We start from the raw sequence: 25,983 nt of genomic DNA, 5'->3' as shown, positions 1-25,983 counted from the left end.
GGAGGAAGTAACTGATGGGATAGAAATAGCAAGAGAACTAGAGGTGGAATCTGAAGATATGACAGAATTGCTTCAATCTCATAATAAAACTTGAAAGGATGGCCGGTGCAGTGGCTCACGCCTGTAATCCCAGCACTTTGGGAGGCTGAGGCGGACAGATCACGAGGTCAGGAGATCGAGACTATCCTGGCCAACATGGTGAAACCCCATCTCTACTAAAATACAAAAAATTAGCCAGGTATGGTGGCACGCGCCTGTAGTCCCAGCTTCTCGGGAGGCTGAGATAGGGGAATCACTTGAACCTGGGAGGCAGAGGTTGCAGTGAGCCGAGATCACATCATTACACTCCAGCCTGGCAACAGAGCAAGACTCCATCACATACACACACACACACACACACACACAAAACTTGAAAGGATGAAGAGTTGCCTCTTATGCATGAGCAAAGAAAGTGATTTCTTCAGATGGAATCTACTCTTGGTGAAGATGATGTGAACATTGTTAAATGACAACAAAGGATTTACAATATTACATAAACTTGGTTGATGTGACAAGATTTGAGAGGATTGATTGACTCCAAGTTTGAAAGTTCTATTGTGTAAAATGCCATCAAACAGCATAGTATGGCACAGAGAACTCTTTTTGTGAAAGGAAGAGTTAATCACTATGGCAAACTTCAATGCTGTCTTATTTTAATACATTGCCACAGTCACCCCAGCCTTCAGCAACCACTGCCCTGTTCGTTCAGCAGCCATTAACATGGAGGCAAGACCCTCAACCAGCAAAAGGATGAACATTTTTTAGCAATAAAGTATTTTAAAAACCAAGGTATGTCCATTGATTTTTTTTTTTTAGACGTAATATCATTGGATACTTGATAGACTACACAGTATAGTGTAAACATAACTTTTATGTGCACTGTGAAACCAAAATGTTCACATGACCCACTTTATTGCCTGTTAGCTTTATTGCTGTGGTCTGGAACTGAATGCGAAGTGTCTTTGAGGGTACACTGCTATGTATTCTTTCCCTTTTAACTCTCATTTAGTCCTAGTTCTGCAAGTAAATCCATATTGAATGCTCACTACCTCTTTTTAGGTCACTGGCTTTATAGTCATTCTTCTTGTCCAGAGCTTGTTCTGTAGTAAATTTCTCAGGAAGAGCTCATGGAACAATAATCTCTGAATTGTTTCATGTTGCAAACAGTTTGTCTGTGACCTTTGTACTTGAAAATTTGGATGTAAAATCCTAGGTTCACATTTTCTCTTCTTGAATATCTTAAATATGTTACTCTATTGTTTTCTGACATTGAGGGTTGTTAACAAAGTCTGTGGCTAATCTCATTTGCTTTTCCCTTTTAAATGACTTGGTCTTTTGTGTATGCAAAGGATTTTTTTTTTTTTCCACATTAAAAAAAATTCTAGGCTGGGCGCAGTGGCTCATACCTATAATCCCAGCACTTTGGGAGGCTGAGGTGGGCAGATCACTTGAGGTCAGGAGTTTGAGACCAGCCTGGCCAACATGGTGAAACCCTGTCTCTACTAAAAATGCAAAAATTAGTCAGGTGTGGTGGCATGTGCATGTGGTCCCAGCTGCTCAGGAGGCTGACACAGGAGAACATGGGAGGTAGAGGTTGCAGTGAACTGATTGTGCTGCTGCACTCCAGCCTGGGCAACAGAGTGAGACTCTATCAAAAATAAAAAATACTCCATTTTGTTTGAATATATGAAATTGTATATTTGTATATAATTTGTATATTTACTTTCATGTTTTATCTGTTGTGTTTATTTGCCCTTGTACTTTTTATGGTATCATATTCAATTTTGAAATTATTTTTCTTTCTAAATTTCTAATTATTTTATCACTACATTTGTCAGTTTAAAAAATATTGTTTTATGCTGTGAGTTTATGTCTAGCATTGGCTTCTTGTACTTCTTTTAGAGACAAGCTCTCACTGTGTTCCCCAGGTTGGAATGCAGTGGCTATTCACAGGTGCAATCACAGCTTCCTGAAGCCTTGAACTCCTGGCCTCAAGTGATTCTGTAGCCTCAGCCTCCCAAGTAGCTGGGATTGCAGGCACACACCACTGTGCCTGGCAAGCATTGCTTCTTAATTTTTTCTGGATTATTTTGACATCATAGGTTATAGTTTTTATATCTTGTAGGAATGTGTTTCTCACATGCTTTCATTGTCTGTAGGGATGTTAATTTATTCTTGTATTTTTTCTTATAATATTGTAAAAGATTTAATTTTGATACTATTCCATTGTTTGCTTTTCTTTTTTTGTCTGAAATTAATTTTTTCCACTTTTAGAAGAGGAAGTTTGATATAGGATGACTTTTCTAATTTTTGCTCTACAGCACCTTCTTCTGTTGTTTTCATGTAGTGTTTGAAAATACTGTTTACTGTCTGAGATCTCTAGGCTGTTTTTTTCTTACCCTTTGTTCCTGTGGTCTCACATAGTATTCTGTTCCCTGCAGTTTCTCTTCGCAGGAGGCTCTGTTCTGAAAGGGAGCTTTAACTGGTTAGTTTTGAGTCTTCAAGGGTCCAGGCTGCTCCACGCCCAATAGACTTTACCTTGAACTCTTTGCACTTGCTTACAGTGCTGTTTACTGGACTGTGTGGAATGCCTCCCAGTTCAGCTGCTGCTCTCAAATTGGTCCTTTAAGTTTTCCAGTGAGTTCTTTTAGTGATGTAGGGATCTTCCCGAGGTGCATAAGATACCCTATTACTTCACTCTGCTACCTTTCGGGTTTTGTAGCTGTTGATAGGTTGTTACCTCCTATTCATATTTTGGGATTTGTAGAAATACTTTGTCATCTAGTTTTCTAGTTTTGTTGTATGTGTTGTCCATGGGTTTTGGGTTTTGCTATCCTAGTTGCTCAGTCAGGTTTTTTCTTGGGAGATGGAGGATGGGTTCAAGGAGCTTCAAAATAATCCCATTTATCTCAAATCACTAGAATAAAGATAGAATTTTTAGTAAATGCCAGTAGAATAATTGGTTAGCCATTGGAAATGCGATAAAATGAGATCTACATCTCATACCATATGTAAGGATAAATCCATTAAAGTATACAAGTGCCAGAGAAAAACATGGGTGGATTCCTCTATAACCTGGGTGTAGGGAAAGCTTTTGTAAGTGTGACTCAAAAATCCAGATGCAACAACAAAAAAATTGATATATTTGACTATATAAAATTAAAAAGCTTCTGTGTGGTAAAAACCCACCATAACAAAAGACAAATGACAAACTTATAGAACATATCTGTAATATATATCACAGATAAAGGGCTAATAAGTATATAATTGATTCTTAAACATGTGATTAACCTCACTTAAAATATGAGAAATGCAAATTTAATCTATACTAAGATACTGTTTCACATATTACTTTGGCAAAAACTTAAAAATGTAACAATATACTTTATTGGTGAGGCTGTGAAGAAACTGGAACTCTCTTACAATCCTGGTGGTAATGCAGAGGTACAGCCTTTGTGGAGTGGAATTTGATTATAGCTAACAAAGTTGCATATGCATTTATGTATTGACTCAGCAGTCCCACTGAGGATACAGCTCTGAAAGTGTGCAAATACAGATGTGTAGGGTTATTCATTGGGCATTTCTTGTTATTACAAACTATTGGAGACAACCTAAATGCCCATACATGCATAAGAGGTGGTTGAATAAACTATGGTACTTACACACAATGGAGTGTTATAGAGCTGTGAAGAAAAATGAAGATGCTTTCTATGGACTGATAGAAAGTGATTTCTAGGAAACATTAAGTGAAAAGTACAAAAGACTAGGTATGCTATCTTTTATGTAAGAAAGAAGGGAAAATCAAATAAATATGTTATTTGCTCATTTTGTACAAAAAGAAACAAGATGGATAAATAAGGAAATGATGAAACTGGTTACTTAGAGGGTATGAGTAAGAACAGGGTCAAAAGGAAGGGGTGGTTGAACAGGGTTAAGAGGATATTATTGGGATAATCAGAGAAATTGGAATAAGGTCTGATTAGTTTTAGTATTCTATCCATGTTAATTTCATGATTTTGATAATTGTACTATAGTTATATAAGAGAAAGTCTTTGTTTTTAGAATATAAACACTGAAATATTTAGAAGTAACTTAATCTCAGATGGCTTAGGAAAAAATGCATGTGTGTGTATATATAGAGAAGAATAAAGCAAATTTGTTAGAACATTAATTGGGAAATCTAGATGGAAGGCATAGAGAATTCAGTGTATTATTCTGGCAGATTTTCAGTACGTTTGCAATCATATCAGAATTAAAAGTTTATTTTAAAAATACTGTGCAATTGCTATAAGCCGTTTTCCCAGAATTCCGTCTGTAAGATGACTTATGTGGCTCTTCTGCCTTTTTTCTAAAGGACTTCCGTATTTTTATGGAACACTATTTTATAGTTGCTGTGGAGGAACCCAATTTTATGAGTGTAGTGAATCTTATAAACAAGTTATGAAATGTGCTTTAGTTATCAACTTTTGCATTGGTATTGTATATAATTTTTTAAATAGTCTTTACATTAAAAAATGGTTTAAATGTATTTAGGAGGTATAAGTGCAGATTTCTTACATGCATATATTACACAGCAGTGAAGTCTGGGCTTTTAGTGTACCCGTCACCTGAATAGTGAACGTTCTACCCAATAGGTAATTTTTTCAACCCTCACCCTGCCACCGTCCCACCTTTAGTAATCTGCAGTGTCTTATTCCACTCTGTATGTTTATATGTACACATCGTTAAGCTCCCACTTATAAGTGAGAACATTTGATAGTTGACTTTGTTTCGAAGTTATTTCATGGGATAATAGCCTCCAGTTCTGTCCATGTTGCTGTGAAAGACATGATTTCATTCTTTTTTATGGCTGAGGAGTAGTCCATGGTATATATGTACCACATTTTTCTTATCCAGTCCTCCATTGTTGGGCACTTAGATTGATTCCATATCTTTACTATTGTGAATAGTGCTGTGATAAACATACCAGTGCAGATATCTTTTTTGTATATATATTTTCTTTCCCTTTGGATATATACCCAATAGGGGGATTGCTGGATGGAATGGTAGTTCTGTTTTTAGTTCTTTGAGAAATCACCATACTGTTTTCCATAAAGATGGTAATAATTTATATTCTCACCACAGTGTGTAAGCATTCCTTTTTCTCCACATCCTCGCCAACATCTGTTGTTTTTTGACTTTTTAATAGCCATTTTGACTGGTATAAGATGGTATTTCCTTGTGGTTTTAGTTTGCATTTCTCTGATGATTAGTGATGTTGAGCATTTTTTCATGTTTTTGGCCCCTTTGTATGTCTTCTTTTGAAAAATGTCTGTTCATGTTTTTTGCCCACTTTTTAATAGGGTTACTTGTTTTTTTCTTGTTGAGCTGAGTTCCTTGTGTATTCTGGATATTAGCCCTTTATTGGATGCATAGTTTGCAAATATTTTTTGCCATTCTGTAGGTTGTCTGTTTACTCCATAGACTGTTTCTTTTGTTGTGTAGAAGCTTTTTAGTTTAAGTCTCATTTGTCTATTTTTGTTTTTGTTGTGCTTGGTTTTGGGACTTGGTCATAAATTCTTTGCCTAGGCCAATGTCTAGAAGAGCTTTCCTTTTGTTTTATAAACAAGTTATAAAATGTGCTTATCAGCTTCTGGGATTTGTGTAGTTTTAGGTCTTATGATAAGATCATTAATCCATCTTGAGTTAATTTTTGTATGTGGTGAGAGGTAGGGGTCCAGTTTCGTTCTACATATGGCTATCTAATTTTCCCAGCACTGTTTATTGAATGGGGTGTCCTTTCCCCAGTGCATATTTTTGTTGACTTTGTAGAAGATCCGTAGGTTGTAGGTGTGTGATGTTATTTCAGGGTTCTGTATTGTGTTTGTATAGAAATTTTAGAATTCGCGTGTTGGGATTTTGGTGGAGATTGCTTCTGATATATAGATCACTTTCTAATATTGGTTATATTGCCGTATTTTTTTGGATCAGTCTTGCCATGAGCTTATAAAATGTGTTAATTTTTCCAAAAATTAAACTTTTAGTGTAGTTTTCTCTGATGTCTTTTTTATTTCATTATTTTTTGCTTCTATCTGTGTTTTTATATTTTTTGGCTGGGCACAGTGGCTCACGCCTGTAATCCCAGCACTTTGGGATGTTGAGGCAGGCAGACCATGAGGTCAAGAGATCGAGACCATCCTGGCCAACATGGTGAAACCTCGTCTCTACTAAAAATACAAAAATTAGCTGGGCGTGGTGGCATGCGCCTGTAGTCCAAGCTACTTGGGAGGCTGAGGCAGGAGAATTGCTTGAACCTGGGAGGTGGAGGTTGCATTGAGCCAAGATTGTGCCACTGTACTCCAGCCTGGGCAGCAGAGTGAGACTCCATCTCAAAAAAAAAAAAAAAAAAAAAAAAAAAAAAGGAGTCCCACTGTGTTGTCCGGTCTGGTCTCAAACTCCTGGACTCAAGCAGTTCTTCTGCCTTGGCCTCCTAAAGTGCTGTGATTACAGGTGTGAGCCACTGCACCTGGCCATTTTTATTTATTTTAAATTATTGTAGGCACTGGACAACACGTTGAACCTTCTTTTTAAATATACGCATTTAAGGTTATAAAGTTCTTTGTGAACACTGCTTTAGTTGGAGCCTGCAGATTTTTTGTTATATAAACCTTTTCATTTTGTAAATCTGTTCTTATATATATTATTCATTTCAAAATATTTTCTGATTTCTTTGACCCATGACTTTTCACCACCCCAAAGTTCAGTGGTTTCAACGATTATCTTTTACCCTTAGTTCTGTGGGTGGCTGGGCAGTTCTTCTGCTGGTTTTGTCTAGGTTCACCTGTAAGACTGTTGATTTCTTTTTTCCATTATTTCATTTTTTGTTGGGAACAGGCTCCCAAAACTGGCCATAAACAAAATCTCTGCAGCACTGTGACATGTTTGTGATAGCCACGATGCCCATGCTGAAGGTTGCGGGTTTACCGGAATGAGGGCAAGGGACACCCGGCCCACCCAGGGCGGAAAACTGCTTAAGGCTTTCTTAAACCACAAACTATAGCATGAGCAATCTGTGCCTTAAGGACATGTTCCTGCTGCAGATAACTAGCCAGACCCATCCTCTTGTTTTGGCCCATCCCTTTATTTCCTGTAAGAAATGCTTTTAGTTAATCTCTAACCTATAGAAACAATGCTTATACTGGCTTGCTATCAATAAATATGTGGGTAAATCTCTGTTTGGGGCTCTCAGCTCTGAAGGCTGTGAGACCCCTGATTTCCGACTCCACACTCTATATTTCTGTGTATGTGTGTCTTTAATTCCTCTAGCGCCACTGGGTTAAGGTCTCCACGACTGAGCTGGTCTCGGCAAGTGGCGCCCATACATGGGGCTCGAACCCACGTTGAAGGGTCGCTGGAGTGACGGTTGGAGAACATGGAACTAAGCAGGAGGACACCCGGGTACTGTTAAGCAGTCCCCATGGTGGGTAAGAAGGGGAGCTTGGAAGCATCAGGATAACACTGGGACAAGTGTGGGCTCTGGTTCGTTCCACCTTGGAACCTTTTCACACTGATGTGGAAGGAGGGTATAACGAAGTAACAGAGCAGGTTTGTTTGCCACCTAAAGCAAAAACAGCAAAGGAAGAAGAGGTTCATCCCTACTCTCCTGCACCCCATCCTTATTTTGAAGAAAAGGAGTAGCCTGACTCTCCAGATCTTTCTTTTCCAGAGGACATTGGGCGAAAAGTAGTTGCCCCAGTGACTGTTCGAGCAGTGCCTCTTCAGTGCTGTAAAACAGGGACCAAAAGAACCGTACATGGATTTTATAGCTCGGTTACAGGAGTCTCTTAAAAAGGTGATTGCAGATTCAGCTGCTCAGGATATAGTGTTGCGGTTATTAGCTTTCAGCAATGCTAATCCCGAGTGCCAGGCTGCTCTGCGACCTATTAGAGGGAAAGTACATTTAGTTGATTATATCAAAGCCTGTGATGGTATTGGAGGTAATCTGCCTAAGGCTACTCTGCTAGCCCAAGCAATGGCAGGACTGAGAGTGGGTAAAGGAAATACTCCATTTCCTGGAGCTTGTTCTAACTGTGGGAAGCATGGTCATACTAAAAAAGAATGTAGAAAAAAATCAGTGAGTCAGGCTGCCAGATAGGGGAAAAAAGAAAACTGCTGAGCCTGAAATATGTCCAAAATGTGAAAAAGGAAAACATTGGGCTAATCGGTGTCACTCTAACTTTGATAAAGGTGGGAACCCAATTTCGGGCCCCATTCCAAATGGGGGCATTTCCGGCTCAGGCCATTCCCTCACCCCTGTGCAATGTCTGTCCCCTGCCACAGCTGGTAGTGCTGTGGTAGATTTATGCTGCACAAAAGCTGTGAGCCTTCTGCCTGGGGAACCCCTGCAAAAGGTCGCAATAGGAGTCTGTGGACCCTTGCCAGCGGGGACAATAGGATTACTTCTAGGAAGGTCTAATTTAAATTTAAAAGGAGTACAAATACATACAGGAGTCATTGATTCAGATTACAATGGAGAAATTCAAATTGTTATATCTACTTCTGTTCCTTGGAAAGCAGAGCCAGGAGAGCGCATAGCACAGCTCCTGATTGTGCTGTATGTGGAAATGGGGAAAAGTGAAATTAAGCAGGAGGATTTGGAAGCACAAATAGACAAGGCAAAGCAGCTTATTGGGTGAATCAAATTACTGATAAATGTCCTACCTGTGACATAACTATTCAGGGAAAGAAATTTAAGGGTTGGGTAGATACAGGAGCGGACATTTCAATCATTTCTCTACAGCACTGGCTGTCTGCGTGGCCAATTCAACCCGTTCAATTTAACACAGTTGGAGTTGGTAAAGCCCCTGAAGTGTATCAGAGTAGTTATATTTTGCGTTGTGAAGGGCCTGATGGACAACCTGGGACTATTCAACCAATTATAACTTCTGTACCTATAAATCTATGGGGAAGAGATTTATTACAATAATGGGGAGCAAAAGTTCTAATTCCAGAGCAATTAAACAACCCTCAAAGTCAACATATGATGCATGAAATTGGGTATCTCCCTGGTATGTGACTAGGAAAAAATTTGCAAGGTTCAAAGGAACTGCTTTAAGCGGAAAGACAAAGTTCCTGCCAAGGTTTAGGATATCATTTTTGATGGCAGCCATTGTTAAGCCTCCAGAACCTATACCTTTAAAATGGTGAACAGATAAGCCAATTTGGATAGAACAGTGGCCACTAAGTAAAGAGAAACTGGAGGCTTTAGAGGACTTCGTTAATAAACAATTAGAAGAAGGACACATAGCTCCAACATTTTCCCCTTGGAATTTGCCAGTTTTTGTAATTAAGAAAAAATCAGGTAAATGGAGAATGTTAACTGATTTAAGAGCCATTAATTCAGTTATACAACCTATGGGAACATGGGAGCATTGCAGCCAGGATTGCCTTCTCCTGCTATGATTAAAAAAAATTGGCTTTTAATAGTCATAGATTTAAAAGACTGTTTCTTTACTATCCCCTTAGCTGAGCAGGACTGTGAACGGTTTGCATTTACAATTCCTGCAGTAAACAACCTGCAGCCTGCTAAGCGTTTTCATTGGAAAGTGTTGCCACAGGGCATGTTAAACAGTCCAACAATTTGCCAGACTTATGTAGGGCAAGCAATTGAACCTACTGGTAAAAAATTTTCACAGTGTTACATTATTCATTATATGGACAGTATACTTTGTGCTGCCCCCTATTGAGAAACATTACCCCAATGTTGTGATCACTTGCAAAATTCAATTTCTGGTACTGGTTTAATTATAGCTCCTGACAAGATTCAGACTGCTACTTCTTACTCCTACTTGGGGACCTTAGTAAATGACATTAACATTGTGCCACAGAAAGTAGCCATATGTAGGGATCAATTTAAAACATTAAATGACTTTCAAAAATTACTAGGGGACATTAATTGGATACAACCTGCTCTAGGCATTCCTACCTATGCCATGAGTAATCTGTTTTCTATCCTTAGAGGAGATCCTAGTCTCACTAGCCCTTGGCAATTAACAAAAGAAGCTAAGGCAGAGCTTCAGCTAATCGAAAAGCAAGTCCATAAAGCTCAAATAAATAGAATAGATCCAGAGAAGACTCTAGATTTGCCAGTTTTTCCAACTCAGCATTCATCTACTGGTGTTATTGTCCGCGAGCAGGACTTAGTAGAGTGGCTTTTTCTTCCACATACTAATTCACGGACTCTAACTCCTTATTTGGATCAAATTGCTACTATGATAGGAAATGGGAGAACCCAGATTGTTAGATTACATGGATATGATCCTGGAAAAATTGTTGTCCCTCTCACGAAGGCACAAATACAGCAAGCTTTTATAAATAGTCTTACTTGGCAAACCCATTTAGCTCACTTTGTGAGTATTCTCGATAATCATTTTCCTAAAATGAAACTGTTTCAATTTTTGAAATGAACTAATTGGATCCTCCCTAGAATAACTAAATTTAAACCAATTGAAGGTGCTGAGAATGTTTTTACAGATGGGTCTAGTAATGGTAAAGCTTCTTATTTTGGATCAAAAGGTAAAGTTTTCCAGACGCCCTATACTTCAGCTCAAAAAGCGGAGCTTGTAGCTGTAATTGAGGTATTGACTGCTTTTAATATGCCTATTAATGTGATTTCTGATTCTTCATACGTGGTTCATTCCACACAATTAATTGAAAATGCTCAGTTATGATTTCTTCTGCCTGTGTTAAACGTCACCTTTTGCAGTGTTTTGCGGTGATGGGCATTCCAGCTTCTATTAAAACAGATAATGCCCCAGGCTGTACTAGCGAAGCTCTAGCTGCATTTTTCTCTATATGGAATATTAAACACAGTACTGGTATCCCATATAATTCTCAAGGACAAGCCATAGTGGAAAGTATGAATCTGTCCCTGAAACAGCAGTTGCAGAAGCAGAGGGGGATAAACAGGGACTACGGGACACCCCATATGCAATTGAATCTAGCGTTATTAACTTTAAATTTTTTTAGCATGCCTAAAGGCTAGATGCTATCAGCGGCTGAACAGCATCTACAGAAACCAGTTGCAAAGACAGAAGCAGAACAACTGGTTTGGTGGAGAGATCTGATAACAAAAAGTTGGGAAATAGGTAAAATAATAACTTGGGGTAGAGGTTATGCTTGTGTTTCTCCAGGACCGAATCAACAGCTGATTTGGATACCATTAAGACACCTGAAACCTTATTATGAGCCAGATGCCAAGGAAGAGATTCTGGGAGGATCCTGAGGACTCCCTAGTTGCAGCCATGTCGAGACTGACACTGAGGAGGACCCCAACTGTCACGAGCAATACCTGTCGAACACAGCCACTTACTTGGGGACAGATCAAGAAGCTGTCACAGATGGCGGAATAAAAACCTGAGGAAAGCAGGACAACCAGTCACAATGAGTAATTTGATGGTAGCTATGATAGCGGTGATTACCATTGCCGTGAGTATTCCTTCAACAGTGGCTGACACAGAGAACAATTATACTTATTGGGCATATTTATCAATCTTGGCTGGTAATGATGTCTGGATGTAATCACTCTATGACATAGTTACACATGCTTTCTGATCTCAATATTTACCGTAATGAATCTGCTCCTATAATTGAGGCATACCGCCCTCAAAAAGCTATTTGTAAACAAAATTGAACCTGGCCAGAGAAAATGAACGTACTTGTTTAGGAAGATTGCATTGCAGAACAGGCAGAGGTGCTGCACAGTGATTCCTATGGAATCATTATTGATTGGTCCCCTAAGGGGATGTTTAGCTTGAATTACATCTCTCAGTCTGCGTGCCACAGCCACACTATGTTCAGCTGGTCTAAACAAAATGGTCAGATGGTAGAAATGGTAAGAAGTATGGCAAGAGTTCCTATTATCTGGAAACATGGCGGTATGGTGGCACCTCAACCTCAAATGATATGGCCTGCTGTGGGAGCTAAACATAAGGATTTGTGGAAACTATTAATGGCTGTTAACAAGATCAAAATTTGGGAAAGAATAAAAAAGCATCTAGAAGGACACACTACAAACTTGTCTTTGGATATTGCAAAATTAAAAGAACAAATATTTAAAGCAACCCAGGCACACCTGACCTTAATGCCAGGAACTAGAGTGCTTGAAGGAGCTGCAGACAGATTAGCAGCTAGTAACCCATTAAAATGGATTAAAAACACTTAGAAGCTCTGTGATTTCACTGATGATTGTGCTTTTAATCTGTGTTGTTTGTCTTTGTATAGTCTGCAGATGCGGATTCCAACTCCTGTGAGAAGTAGCTAACCGTGACAAAGCTGCCTTTGCTTTTATTGCTTTGCAAAACAAATAAGGGGGACATGTTGGGAACAGGCCCCCAAACCTGGCCATAAACTGGCCCCAGAACTGGCCATAAACAAAATCTCTGCAGCACTGTGACATGTTCCTGATAGCCACGATGCCCATGCTGAAGGTTGTGGGTTTACCGGAATGAGGGCAAGGAACACCTGGCCCACCCAGGGCGGAAAACCGCTTAAGGCTTTCTTAAACCACAAACAATAGCATGAGCGATCTGTGTCTTAAGAACATGTTCCTGCTGCAGATAACTAGCCAGACCCATCCCTTTATTTCCCGTAAGAAATGCTTTTAGTTAATCTATAGAAACAATGCTTATCACTGGCTTGCTGTCAATAAATGTGTGGGTAAATCTCTGTTTGGGGCTCTCAGCTCTGAAGGCTGTGAGACCCCTGATTTCCCACTCCACACTCTATATTTCTCTGTGTGTGTGTCTTTAATTCCTCTAGTGCTGCTGGGTTAGGGTCTCCACGACTGAGCTAATCTCGGCAATTTTTACCCCTTCTAGTAGTTTAGAAGTTATTCTCTTTTCTTTTACAAGTTACCCTAGAACTTTTAACATGGGTTTCATTTTTTTCAAGTCTAAACATTAATCAGTAATACTTTATCATCCTCCCAGATAGTAAAAATACTTTAGAATACTACCTTCATTGACTTTTCTCCTAATTTATGAGCATTTGTTGTGGTGTAACTTTTTCTTAGCCATGTGAAATCTCTTAAACCTATTGATTGTATATTTAACTTCAATTGTATATTTTATTTTTAGAAATTTCATTTGGTTTTTTCAGATCAGTGTTACTTTTTGGTAGGTATCTTCTTGGTAGGTACCTACTTCTTGTTAGGTATCTTAAAAATTCTTTTGTGTGTATTTAAAAAAATACAGTTTACATTGTTTTATAGGATGACTCTGGAAATGCCAACTGAAATCTTGGGTTTGTTTTTGTTTTCTGTAATTTCTGCTGGTCCTTGGTTATGGAGTCTAATTTCCTTAGTGCTTGATTATTTTTTATTATGGTCTGGACATTTTATTTAAAATTACTTGTCAGAATAATTTTGAGGCTTATAATAAACATACTTCCCTTTTAAGAGCAAAGTTTGCTTCTTTACCCAGGAGCATTGTCAGTCAGGGAACAACTTAAACCAAGTTCCTTGAGAACACATTCTAAATTTTTTAGAACAGCATCTTAATAAACAAAAACAACACTCACGTTTCAGATTTTATATTTTTGTTTCCCAAAGGATTTATATCACTGTATTTCCAAATCATTGTCATGTTAATGTCTTTCAAATCAACATCTCTGCTCATGAACTTCAAATCTAAGCATTTTAAAAAATTGTGTTCTGAACATTTGTGTATACTTAGCTTACGGGATGTGAAATCAACATGTTTACAGTGAATCCAATTACTGTTTCTCTGAATGCTTATTTTACTGTTATTCTTTATTGTACTCAGTGAAATCACTGTCCTCCAGTCACCCACGGTGCAAACTGCGTTTGAGACTTGGAGAAAAATACTTTGCCATTTGAGATATCAGTTTGGAGTTGATAGCTGCTAATACTTCCTCTGTCTTAAATTTGTGGTCTTCTCTCCCTCTCATTTCCATATGCAGTTAGTTCCCAACTCTTATTTATTCCCTTACTTGTCATTTCGCAATTTTCATGCTTCTTTCTTCCACTCTCATACCCACTGTCTTTGTTCAGGCATTCATCATCTCTGATCTTGGGATAATCCTTGGGTGCCTAATACATTCTAATCACTGAGGGCAAAAGTTATCAGTAAATATTATTGTCCCCACTCTTATAATGAGGATACATCTTTCTTCAGTCACACAGCCAGTAAATGGTGTAATAATAATCACTAACATTTTTTGAATCTTTACTTTGTGCCAGGCTGTATTATAAGCACATTACATGGTTTAGGTAATGGTGTTATTATCTCCATTTTTCAAATGAGTGAACTAAGGGACAGAGAGATTACATAATTTGCCAAAAGTCACACAGCTAGCACATAGTCGAATTGGGATTCTAGTCCAGGAACTCTCTCTAGAGTCATACCAGGATTTGAACAGATTTAGTCTCTTTCTGAAACGTGTACGTTCTTTGTATATCATATTAGAAAAGACGGTTTTCCTTTCTTCTAATATATCCTGCTCTCTTAAGAAATCAGTTCTTTTGCTTATGGTGTTCCTTTATTGTAGAACATCATATCATTCTTTTAATCATCTCACCCTAAATCCTGTCTATTTTTTAAGTCTAAGTTTAGATTCCACATCATTTCTGGAGTAAAGTTTTCACTTTTTCTCCCCCTTGGGTTAACATTAGTTGCTCCTGCCTTTCATAGCACCTTGTTTAGACCGTAATACTTAACTTTGTCTGATATGATAGTTGCTTTTCTGTATTTTTCTCTAGGTGGATTGTAAAATCTTTGAGGGCAAGTACTTTACCTGTTAATCTTTATGTCCCTTATGATGTACCTGGAGAGCCTGTGGTCTGTAGTAGGGTATTGATAAGTTTGTAGAGTTTCCACTTTCATATTTTCATTTTGCAATTCTATTTCCTTAATTATTCTAAATTAGTGTTTCTTAAAGTAAAAGGCAATTTTTTTTACATTCGGCTAAAATCTTAAGTTAGTGTAAAGGCCCTGTATAATTTATTCCTGCCTACTTCTGCCCATTTCTAACCTTTCTTATCTTCACTCTATATTCTGCATATTTGTTGGCTTCCTATCTTCTGTTTCCCCTCTTTTCACTGTGATAGTGCTTCTTAGTCTGTAATTCTAGTAGATCAAAAATATCTATGTTTAACACATCACCCTATGACATGGCTTTAACTACTTTTGAGCATTTTCAGTACTGAATCAACATGTGGTGTTTTTTTAAACACTTAAGCTGTCAGTGAAAGTAATATGTGTCCAAGTAGGGGTCTTTTAGTGTGAAGTTGTGGTTATATTCAAAATTAGATAAAATAATCAAGTTATTTAGAAATGTTCTAGGTACTAGAAGGAATAGAGATATGACAATTACCTTTTCTTTTTTTTTTTAAAAAAAAAAAGAAGTGGATTCAAATGTAGCTGACCGTCTGCACATTTATTTTGAAATGGTACCTTAAAACAATTGTCTTACCCAGTGTGTGTTGTGAGGATATGTATCCTTGTACTCCTCAGATTACTTGTCATAGGCAGCTGCTCTCTGGTTAACTTGGTCCAGTTGGTTTACTGCCTTGGCTGTGGCAGGTTTCCCAGTTTCATATCTGATCACTTAGATCTTTCTGCTTTGTTGATAAAATCCAAAAGTCTTGGCCTGGCTCAACTAAAAATCTTCCTTTAAAAAATGTTTTTGAAAGTAAATTTACTAACATACTAAGCGAAACAAAGTTTAGAAGGTAAAACAAGATAGAAGTATCTACTGTGTATCAGACATAGTCTTAGCCTGAGTAGAGATGAACAAGACATGGCCCCTGCTGTCAAGAAGCTGATGAGGGGAGAGGTATGATGTACCGATTGCCTAGGGAACACAGAGGGTGTACCTAATATACACTGTGTGAGAGTAGAGAATGGACAGGAAGGTTTCTTAGACAGGGTCACCGTGTAATTTGTTATCCTAACTGGTACAGTTTTGAGACCGAAAGAGTGCAATTAATTATTATATCAGGACAACAGATGTAAACAAGGACCATTCTGGGCAAACTTAATTCAGATGGCCGCTCCATTCCAGGAAGATAAGTGCTGAATTTTAAAGACGAGTAGTAATCAAATAAGTTGATTGATGAAGAGTCCTTTAAAGCAAAAGAGATAGTATATGAGCAAATTGTGGGGTGAGAGAGAGTGCAGTATTAGGTTGAAGCATGTGCAGTTGCCATTTTATAAGTGAGAAATGGTCAAATAATTGCAGTTTCACATAGTTTAACCTGATAGATGAAGGTAACTTGAGCACAGAGTGTTTGTCCCTCGTGGCAGGAGATGAACCTGAAAAGAAGGCAGGAGCCAGATCATGAAGTTCTTTGAGTACCATTTTATGGAATTTGGATTTTTATTCTGAAAGTCATTTATGTGCATGTTTATTTTTAAATTTTAATGATAAGGTATTTATTTAATTTTTGAATAGGCAGTACATTCTCATGGTCTGAAATTTAAAAAAAATGTTGGTGTAAGTGGGAATAGTTTGTAGTTTTCTTTGTGGAATTTGATTTTGGTGTCAATGGTTTTTTTTTGGAGACAGAGCCTTGCTCTGTTGCCCAGGCTGGAGTGCAGTGGCACAATGTCAGCTCACTGCAACCTCCACCTCCCAGGTTCAAGTGATTCTCATGCCTCAGCCTCCCCAGTAGCTGGGACTATAGGCATGCACCACCACGCCCAGCTAATTTTTGTATTTTTAATAGAGACAGGGTTTCACTATGTTGGCCAGGCTGTTCTTGAACTCCTGGCCTCAAGTGATCCGCCCGCCTCTGCCTTCCGAAGCGCTGGGATCCACCCGTCTGGACTTCCAAAGTTCTCGGCCTTCCAAAGTGCAAGTGTGAGCCTGCCCAAGTTTGGGTGTCAGTGTTTTACTTGCAGCAAAAATAATGTGGAAGCTTCTTTTACCTGTGTCCTAAAACAGTTAAAGCATTGGAATTATCTGTTCACTGGGGGTTTTGTTAGAATTCCCTGGTAAATTGTTTGGTTTGGTTCTTTTTTGGGGAATGGAAGGGTAGGAGGTGGGCAGCTCTCAGACAATTTTATAATTTCAGTTTTTCAGTCTGTTTTTTCTTCTCTCTGCTAGGTTTGGAAAATTATATTTTTCTAGAAAATTACCCATTTCATTCAGGCTTTCAAATTTCTTTACATAGAGTTGAGATAAGAAGTCTTTTACCTTTTTTTTTTTTCAAATTTTATCTATTTTTGTGCTCTTTTTTTTTATTTTTTGTTTTTGTACTCCTTTTAAAATCAGATTGTCTCGTGATTTATTTTCCAAAGAATCAACTCTTGAATTTTAATGTGTTGGTATTTTCTTTTCTAATGTTTTCTAACTCATTAGATTCTGCTTGGGTGGTTTTAAATTTCTTCTGCTTTTTTTTGTTCTTTATAAACTTTTGGTTGGATGCTTATATTAGTTATCTTTTTTTTTTCATTTTTTATTGAAATAAGGTTCTGAGCATTGCTTTAGGTGAATTCCACAGGATGTATATTTTATATAGATGTATGTGGTCTATACATATATGTATGGGTGTGCATATGTGTATGTACTTGGGTATATTCAGTATGTATATACATATACACATATTTGATGTGGTTATGGAAATAAATTGAAAGAGGACAGAAACTAATGATAACGAACTCAGAAAACAAGTGAGAATGTTATAATAGTTCACATGAGAAATTTTGATGGCCTGAATTGAAATCATAGCAGTAGAAATGGAAAGAGCATAGAGAGAGATTGGAAATGAAGTGTATGAGAAAAGGAAAATAAATATCTTAGAATAATTCACAGCTTTGTGGTTTGAGTAGCTGGTAGATGAAGGTGTGATCACTGATTTAGGGCTTATGTTCAGTATGGAATAATGGAAGAATAGATTTGGGGTGGAAAGGTGAGTTCAGATATAGACATGTTTGCATTAAATCCAGGTACAGATACCTTATTTAAAATCAGATATTCAAGTCAGGGGCTCAGGAAAGAGGAGGAAGCTAGAGATTTTGAGGGAAGGGGTCAGAGAAAGGGTAGATAGTTGATTTTGTGGTTTGACTGAGGTGGTCTGGGATAGTATCTCTATGACCTAGAGATAGTAGGTCTAAAGATGCATCAGGGTCTAAATTCTTACAGAACTTTCTTTCTTTTTTTTTTTTAAGATGAAGTCTTGGTCTGTCACCCAAGCTGGAGTGCAGTGGTGCGATCTTGGCCCACTGCAACCTCTGCCTCCAGGGTTCAAGCCATTCTTCTGCCTCAGCCTCCCGAGTAGCTGGGATTACAGATGTACACCACCATGCCCAGCTAATTTTTATATTTTTAGTAGAGACAGCGTTTTGCCATGTTGGCCAGGCTGGTCTCAAACTCCTGACCTCAAGTGATCCACTAGCCTCGGCCTCCCAAGATGCTGGGATTACAGGCATGAGCCACCACACCTGGCCTAGAACTTTCTTTATAAAAGAACGAATTTTGTTTTCATTTTGATGATAAATTAAAAATAAATTAATATAAGCATATTCTGGGTTATCTGAATGACTACCATGCTATACAGATTTTAGTGCCAGTATTGTGTTTCAATGGTTGCTAAGTGATCATCTAGAGCCCACATGTATGATAAATCTGCTGTATTGGAACTTATATCAGGTTAATGTGTATTAATGTAAAGTCAAGAAAATCATCTTCAACTTCTGTACTCATACTGAATTGTTTTGCTATTAAAAATTTCTTTTTTAGTGATAACTACAGGTGAAAGGTATTTTCATAGAACTTCCTGAGAAACAAATCTCATAAAGAAGTTTTTAAGAAACTTATAAATGAATTTTTTTTTTTTTTTTTTGAGACCGAGTTTTGCTCTCATTGCCCAGGCTGGAGGGCGATGGCACGATCTTGGCTCACCACAACCTCCGCCTCCCGGGTTCAAGCGATTCTTCTGCCTCAGCCTCCCGAGTAGCTGGGATTACAGGCATGCACCATCACGCCCGGCTAATTTTGTATTTTTAGTAGAGACGGGGTTTCTCCATGTCGGTCAGGCTGGTCTCAAACTCCCGACCTCAGGTGATCCTCCCACCTTAGCCTCCCAAAGTGCTGGGATTATAGGTGTAAGCCACTGCACCTGGCAAGAAATTTTAATTGTCACAGACTGATTAAAGAAAATAGGACTTATATGTAGATTATGTGTTCAGGCCAATTGAAGCTTTATAAGATGTCATGGTTCCCTCTGAACAAGGTATTTCATGGAAACTTGGAGAGAGAAAAGTGATGAAGTGATGGGAGAGCTGACTGATCATGTGACTCACTGGTAGGTGTGTGTGTACATGTATATATGTATTTTTGTGAGCATCGTACTGCATGAATCTCCATTTATCTCTACATATCAATTTATAACATTAGTGGTAAGCAGTGTGGCATTTTTATTGAATATTAATTTTTTTATTTTTATGTTGATATACATATACATTGTGAAATGATTAGTATTGTCAAGCTATAGTCATCATTCTGTACATTAGATCTCCAGAACTTATTCATCTTGCGTGACTGAACTTTGTACCTTTTGACCAGCTTTTCCCCATTTCCCCCAACCCCTGAGCCCCTGACAACCACCATTCTATTCTCTGCTTCTATGAGTTTGACTTTTTTAGATTCCACATGTAAGTGAGATCGTGCAGAATTTGTCTTTTTGGGCCTGGCTTATTTCATTTAGTATAATGTCCCCCAGGTTCATCCATGTTGTTGCAAATGACAGAATTTTTTTTTTTTTTGGAGACGGAGTCTTGCTCTGTCGCCCAGGCTGGAGTGCAGTGGCATAATCTTGGCTCACTGCAACCTCTGCCTCCCAGGTTCAAGCCAATTCTTCTGCCTCAGCCTCCCAAGTAGCTGAGACTGCAGGTGCATGCCTCCACACTGGACTATTTTTTTGTATTTTAGTAGAGACAGGGTTTCACCATGTTGCCCAGGCTGGTCTTGAACTCCTGAGCTCAGGCAGTCCTCCCGCCTCGGGCTTCTGAAGTGCTAGGATTACAGGCCTGAGCTGCCACACTTAGCTCCTTTTTTTTTTTAAGCTGAATTTATTCCATTATATTTATATACCACATATTCTTTATCCATTCATCTCTCAATGGACACTCAGGTTGATTCCATATCTTTTACTGTTATGAATAATGATGCAGGGAACGTGAGAGTGCAGATACCTCTTTGAGATACTGATTTCATTTCCTTAGGATCTATACCCAGAAGTGGGATTGCTGGATCATATGGTAGTTATGTTTTAATTTTTTGAGGAACCTCCATACTGTTTTCCGTAATGGTTGTACTAATTTATATTCTTCTCAACCAACAATGTACAAGTGTTCTCTTTTCTCCACGTCCTTGCCAACAGTTATCTTTTATCTTTTTGATAGTAGTCATCCTAAGAAGTATGAGTGTTATCCCATTGTGGTTTTGATTTGCATTTTTCTGATGATTAGTGATGCTGAGCATTTTTTCACATACTAGCTGGCCATTTATATGTCTTTTGAGAAATGTCTATTTGGGTCCTTTGCTCGTTTTTTAAAATTGGATTGTTGTCTTGCTATTGAGTTGTTTGAGTTCCTTATATATTTTGGATACTAACCCCTAATCAGGTGTATGGTTGCAAATATTTTCTCCCATAGTTTATCTCTTCACTGCATTGTTTTGTCGTGCTAAAATGCATTTTGTATAACAGTTTTACAATTCATAAAAGATTTTAAACAGATAAATAATTGTATTTAAAATATCATATAATACAACTGAAATTAGAAATAATAATAACCTACGTGCTTTTTAAAATAAGCGCATCTATTGTAGTTAAGTTTGGCTTTCTAGTCTTGTTTGGTGGCCTGTTATCTTACTACTGAAGATGTGCATTCTGCAGATCATCGGAGTTCAAATAGATGTTGAACATAGAGGGTTGAATAATGTATGACCCCTGTAGTAGACTCAGATTCCCCTTTAAAGAAGGGTTTCCTGCCCAGCTGTGAGAAATGTGAGATCCTGACAGTCCCCTCTTTCCCTGCCCTTGTCCCCCCACCTTAGAGTCTGGCTCAGCTCTAGAGACACTCCCCTCTCCTCATGTCACAGACTTCCTGGGGCAGCATGCATTTGCAGACTGAGCAAGGCGGAGGTAAAAAAGGCCTGATCATTTCAGCCCGTCAGAGAGCACTCTGATGGACAGTGCTTGCTTTAGAACTTCCTATATGGTTAGCTGAAGTTATTTTGGGCTTGCATCAGTTTGAGTTCTGTCCAAACCTGGTTTATCTGCCTTCCATTCACAGGTGTTGATCCCTGATGAACATTTGTATCCCAGACACCATATTACCTCAGCTTCAGAGAAACCAGTCTGCAGTAGCTCCTGATAGCATGGAGCTAGTTTAATGGAAGGGAATATACATCCAACAAGAAATTTAAAACATGATCAATGTTATATAGAAGCATAGGGTGCCATGGTAGTGCGTTATGGAAAGGACCGATGCCCAGCTAATTATATTGTTTTGGGAGGTAGCCTAGACTAGTAGTCAGAATATGAACCTTGGGCATACTGCTTACTCTTTCCAGGCCACTTTCCTCATTTGTAATATGGGAATGACACATGTTCTGTCATCCTTTAGAAGACTAGCCTAGGATTGCTCACATGGTTGGGGAAAGATTCCCAGCAGTAAGAGGGTGCAATGCACATTTTCCAAGCCTCTGTTTGTGTCAGTTTGCTGATGTCCCATTGGCCAAAGCGGTTTACATGGCCAAGCTATGATTCAAGGATGAAGAAGTAGATTTGCATTTATGTTTGTATTTATACACACACATACACACACCTAAAAATTACCAAACAGAATGTCTGTTACATAATAGTGGTAGTTAAAATTTATTAAGCACTTTTTGTAAATAATGCTTAGTAAGAGTCAGCTGGACTATTATTATTTAATATGTTCTATCTCACTATGATATGAGAAAGAAGAAACGCTTTTAAATAATTTGGTATATTTGACATCTTAAAACCATCTTAATGGTAACACTTTTCACATAAAGTAAAGCTCTCTCTCTTTTTTTCCTCTGCAGTAAGAAAAGTGGAAAACCACCATTACAGAACAATGAGGTAAAATTTTAAATCATCTTCTTTTTGGGATTTCATGCATTTATTTCATTTATTTTGTCATATGATTCTGATTTAGGATTAAATTTTATGATTAGTAGGGAACTTAAAAATACTCCAGTCTTCTACACATTACAGGAATACTTTCTGAAATAGGACTCCTGACAGGAAAGTGTTACTCTAGGAGGCAGCCATAACTGCATTAGTTCTAGCCCATGATGATATTAGTTTCCCTGCTTCTTCTAGCTTCTTAGCAGTGACTCTGTTATATCTTTTGTATCGAGATATATCTTGTCCCCCCTCCCTTCCCCTCCCCCCTTCCCTTCCCTCCTCCACCTCCCCTGTCCTTTCCTCCCTTCCTATCCCCTCCCCTCCCCTCCCCTTCCCTCTTTTTTCTTTTCTTCTTTTCTTCAAAATTTTCTTTTTACCAACCAGGTCTCAATCTGTCATCCAGGCTGGAGTGCAGTGGCATGATCATAGCTCACTGTAACCTTGACCTCCTGAGCTCTAAGGATCCTCCTACCTCAGCCTCTGAAGTAGCTGGGACTATAGGTGTGAGCCACCTTGCCTGGCTCTGTTTTCTGTAGTAGACCCACATATATCTGAAGATAGTTGTATCTTATGAGTCTTTCTTTTCCTGTGCTAAACAATCTTGATTCCTTCTAATATGTCTCATGTGACATGGGTTCTGATCCTTTTTCAGTTCTGTATACATTCCTTTGGACCTATACTAGTGTCCTTAGGCATTGTGCTTAGAATGGAATGTAGTTGTCCAGTTATGGCCTGACTAGCATGGAATATATCAGCATGATTACATTTCTAGATATGAATACAATATTGCTAAAATTCATCCTAAAATTGCTTTTATTTCTTTAACCATAACTATTTTTTACATTAAGTGGAATTTATGGTAAATTATAAACTTCAGGTGTATTTTTGACCAACAACTCTACATCTCTACATGTTATATTCATGATAGATTTATTGAGATATAATTATATACCATAGAATTTATCCATTTAAGTGTATAAATGAGTAGTTAGTATAGTCACAGAGTTGTGTGGCTATCACCACTAACTAGTTTTAGGAAATTTTCATCTCTCCAAAAAAGTCCTGTACCCATTAGCAGTCATTCCTTATTACCCTCTTCCCCCAGTCCCTGGCAACCACAAATCTGTTTCTGTCCCTGTTGACTTACCTGTTCTGGACATTTCAAATAAATGAAATCATATAATATGTGGCTTTTTATGCCTAGCTTCTTTCACTTAGCACAATGTTTTCAAGGTTCATCATGTTGTTGTTGTATCAGTATTGCATTCCTTTTTATTGCTGAATAGCATTCTTTGTATGCATATACCACATTATGTTTATCAGTTCATCAGTTGGTGGACATTTAGGTTGTTTCTGTTTTTTGGCTATTATGAATAATAATAATGCTGCTGTGAAAATTTGTGCACAAGTTTTTATGTAGAGATATGTTTTTATTTCTCTTGGGTGTGTATCTAGGAGTGGAATTGCTGGGTCATATGTTAACTCAGTTGATTTGTTTTAGATAAACATTAATTTATTGCTGTAAATGTCAGCTTATTGGGTTTAACCTACTACCTATACCATTAGTCTAATTTTTAGTGCAATTCTCACATCTGGTATGTTAAGTAGGAGAATTATCTACAAATTTAATTTGCCTTTCCTTTCTTTCACAGAATTGCTGATAGTATTGACTATGTAAGGACCAAGGAGATTGCTCTGTGACATCTCTTAATCTTTGTTTCTGGTTATTCAGCTGTGACTACATCCAACTATAGCAAAATCTGGTTCTTATTTCTCCATTGAGACCACAATAATTTTATAAGAAACATCTAATTCCTTTATTAATTTATTAATTCACTTAGTAAGTCAGTCTTTCAGTAAATATTTGTTGAGCTCCTCATATATGCCTGGCATTATTCTTGGCTGTAAGTATATGACAGTTATAAAAATAAGTTTCCACCCTCATGTAGCTTACATTCTACATATCAGCTAGTATGCTAGTTATGGTATCCTTAACAAATAAGAAAATTAGAACAATTTAACATGACGTACTTTTAGTAAACTCATGCTGGCTTCTAGTGATTAGTGTCTCTTTGTCTTCCCCAACCCTCCCTGTCAGTGTCTGTTCTCTGAATATCCTGGTGATTGACATCAAGATTGTCGTTCTTTAGTTTCTGTAATATTTCCTTCCTAGTCTTTGAAAAATGTGATAAGATGTGCTTATGTCCACTTCTCTGGCATATCTCCAGCTCCACGATCTCTCATGTCTAAGTTCTATCTGAGTAATCAAACCTTAGTTATCTGAACTTAGTCATATCTCTTATTTGCATATCGGATATCTGCAAGTTCTAGGACAGCTAGATTCATTTTACTCATTTTTTTTCTTATTTTTCTGTACAATATTGTTTTAGCATATACTTATTTGCTGGTTGCATAGTGTGAGAAAGATAAATTTAGGTTATATTAAGTGATTGGCAATAAAAAGGACACAATATGCACACTGATGCCACATTTGTTAAATGTATAGGAAGTACACACGTGTGCTACAATGAAATCTAGTAGGATATGTAACAAAGACAGTAGGTTTAATTTTCTTATTTTTGCTTATCAGAATGTTCTATTTTTTTTTACAGTGAATATGTTACTTTTGAGGAAAGCAATTTAACCTATTTTTTTCATAGAAATTTTTTATATCCTTTGTGATGGGGATAGGGTGGGGAGAGGCAATTTTCATAAGACATGAATTTTAAGGAGGAAAAAAGGATTTAATTAGAAAGTTAGAGAACAATATAATGGAATTCAAAATGTATAAAGATAAGTACTGTGCTGGGTTCGGTATTTAGCATTCCCATGCATATTTTTGTATTTTGGCATGTGTGTGTATGTGTGTGTATCCATAAACAATATAGTTAGAATTACTTTACATATTTAAAAGTTTCATAAATTCATGTGTAAAATGAGTTGCATGTATCATTCTAATTTTTTCCAGCATACTATTTTTTAGGTCACTTCATGTTTAAAGCTGTAGACCTGCTGTTTCATATTCTGTTTCTGTGTATGTGAGCTGCTTTCTTTTTTACAGTTGTATAGAGTTTTCATTGAATAATTTTGCTATGATTTATGTAATATTGGTGTACATTAGGTTGTTTTTAATTTTATGGTATTATAAACAGAGTACGATGTTTATATTTGTGTGGCTAAGCATATGTGCAGGTATATTTGTAGGGTAAGTTCCTGAAAGTAAATTTACTGGGTTATTTTACATTTTACAGTCAGTGTACATTTTACATTTTGATAAATGATACATAATAGTTGTACCAGTTTTCACTTGTCCCTACAATGTATAGGAATACTTATACTCTGTCAGCACTACATGGCCTCTTATTTTACTGCTATTTCAAACATCTTTTTCAGTCAGTCTCACCTAAGGTGATTGACATATCAACAGGAACTTCTGATTGTACTTTGACCTTTGTTACCTTTTGAATTTTAGGTTTTCTTTTTTCCTTTGTTGCATTATTACTTTGACTTCTCAAATAGCTTTTAATGATTTGTTTGCTTTTTCTATAATGTTCATGTTAAACTTATATCACCATAGTGGTCTTTTTTTTGTATTTAAAAAAATTATTGGGAAGTTTAGAAGTGGGAAAAGTGGTCTTTTTTTGTATTTAAAAAAAATAATGGGAAAGTTTTGAAGTGGGAAAAGTTGATTGTGAATTTAAAATGAATTCTTAGGAAAGTCTAGTAATGTTATGTACTGCCTCTATAGTTACTCTTATTTAGATTGGTTTCAGGTAGAGTTT

The 25,983-nt window shown here is 37.5% G+C and overlaps 1 protein-coding gene across 6 annotated transcripts in view; it reads left to right on the top strand.

Annotated features, from left to right (window-relative positions):
* Positions 1-25,983, top strand: part of ABCD3 (ATP binding cassette subfamily D member 3) — a 96,765-nt gene that overhangs the window by 19,809 nt on the left and 50,973 nt on the right. For 3 of the 6 annotated variants that reach the window (XM_009247621.4, NM_001131738.1, XM_009247630.3), the window contains 1 exon segment: positions 22,117-22,153. The exons of 1 other annotated variant lie outside the window; for it this stretch is intronic. In XM_009247621.4, the coding sequence (XP_009245896.1) occupies positions 22,117-22,153 (37 nt within the window). 6 annotated transcript variants of the gene reach the window in all.

This window comes from Pongo abelii, chromosome 1 (assembly GCF_028885655.2).
Source record: "Pongo abelii isolate AG06213 chromosome 1, NHGRI_mPonAbe1-v2.0_pri, whole genome shotgun sequence".
Classification (NCBI taxonomy): domain Eukaryota; kingdom Metazoa; phylum Chordata; class Mammalia; order Primates; family Hominidae; genus Pongo; species Pongo abelii.
This window is presented reverse-complemented; position numbering and strand designations above follow the sequence as displayed.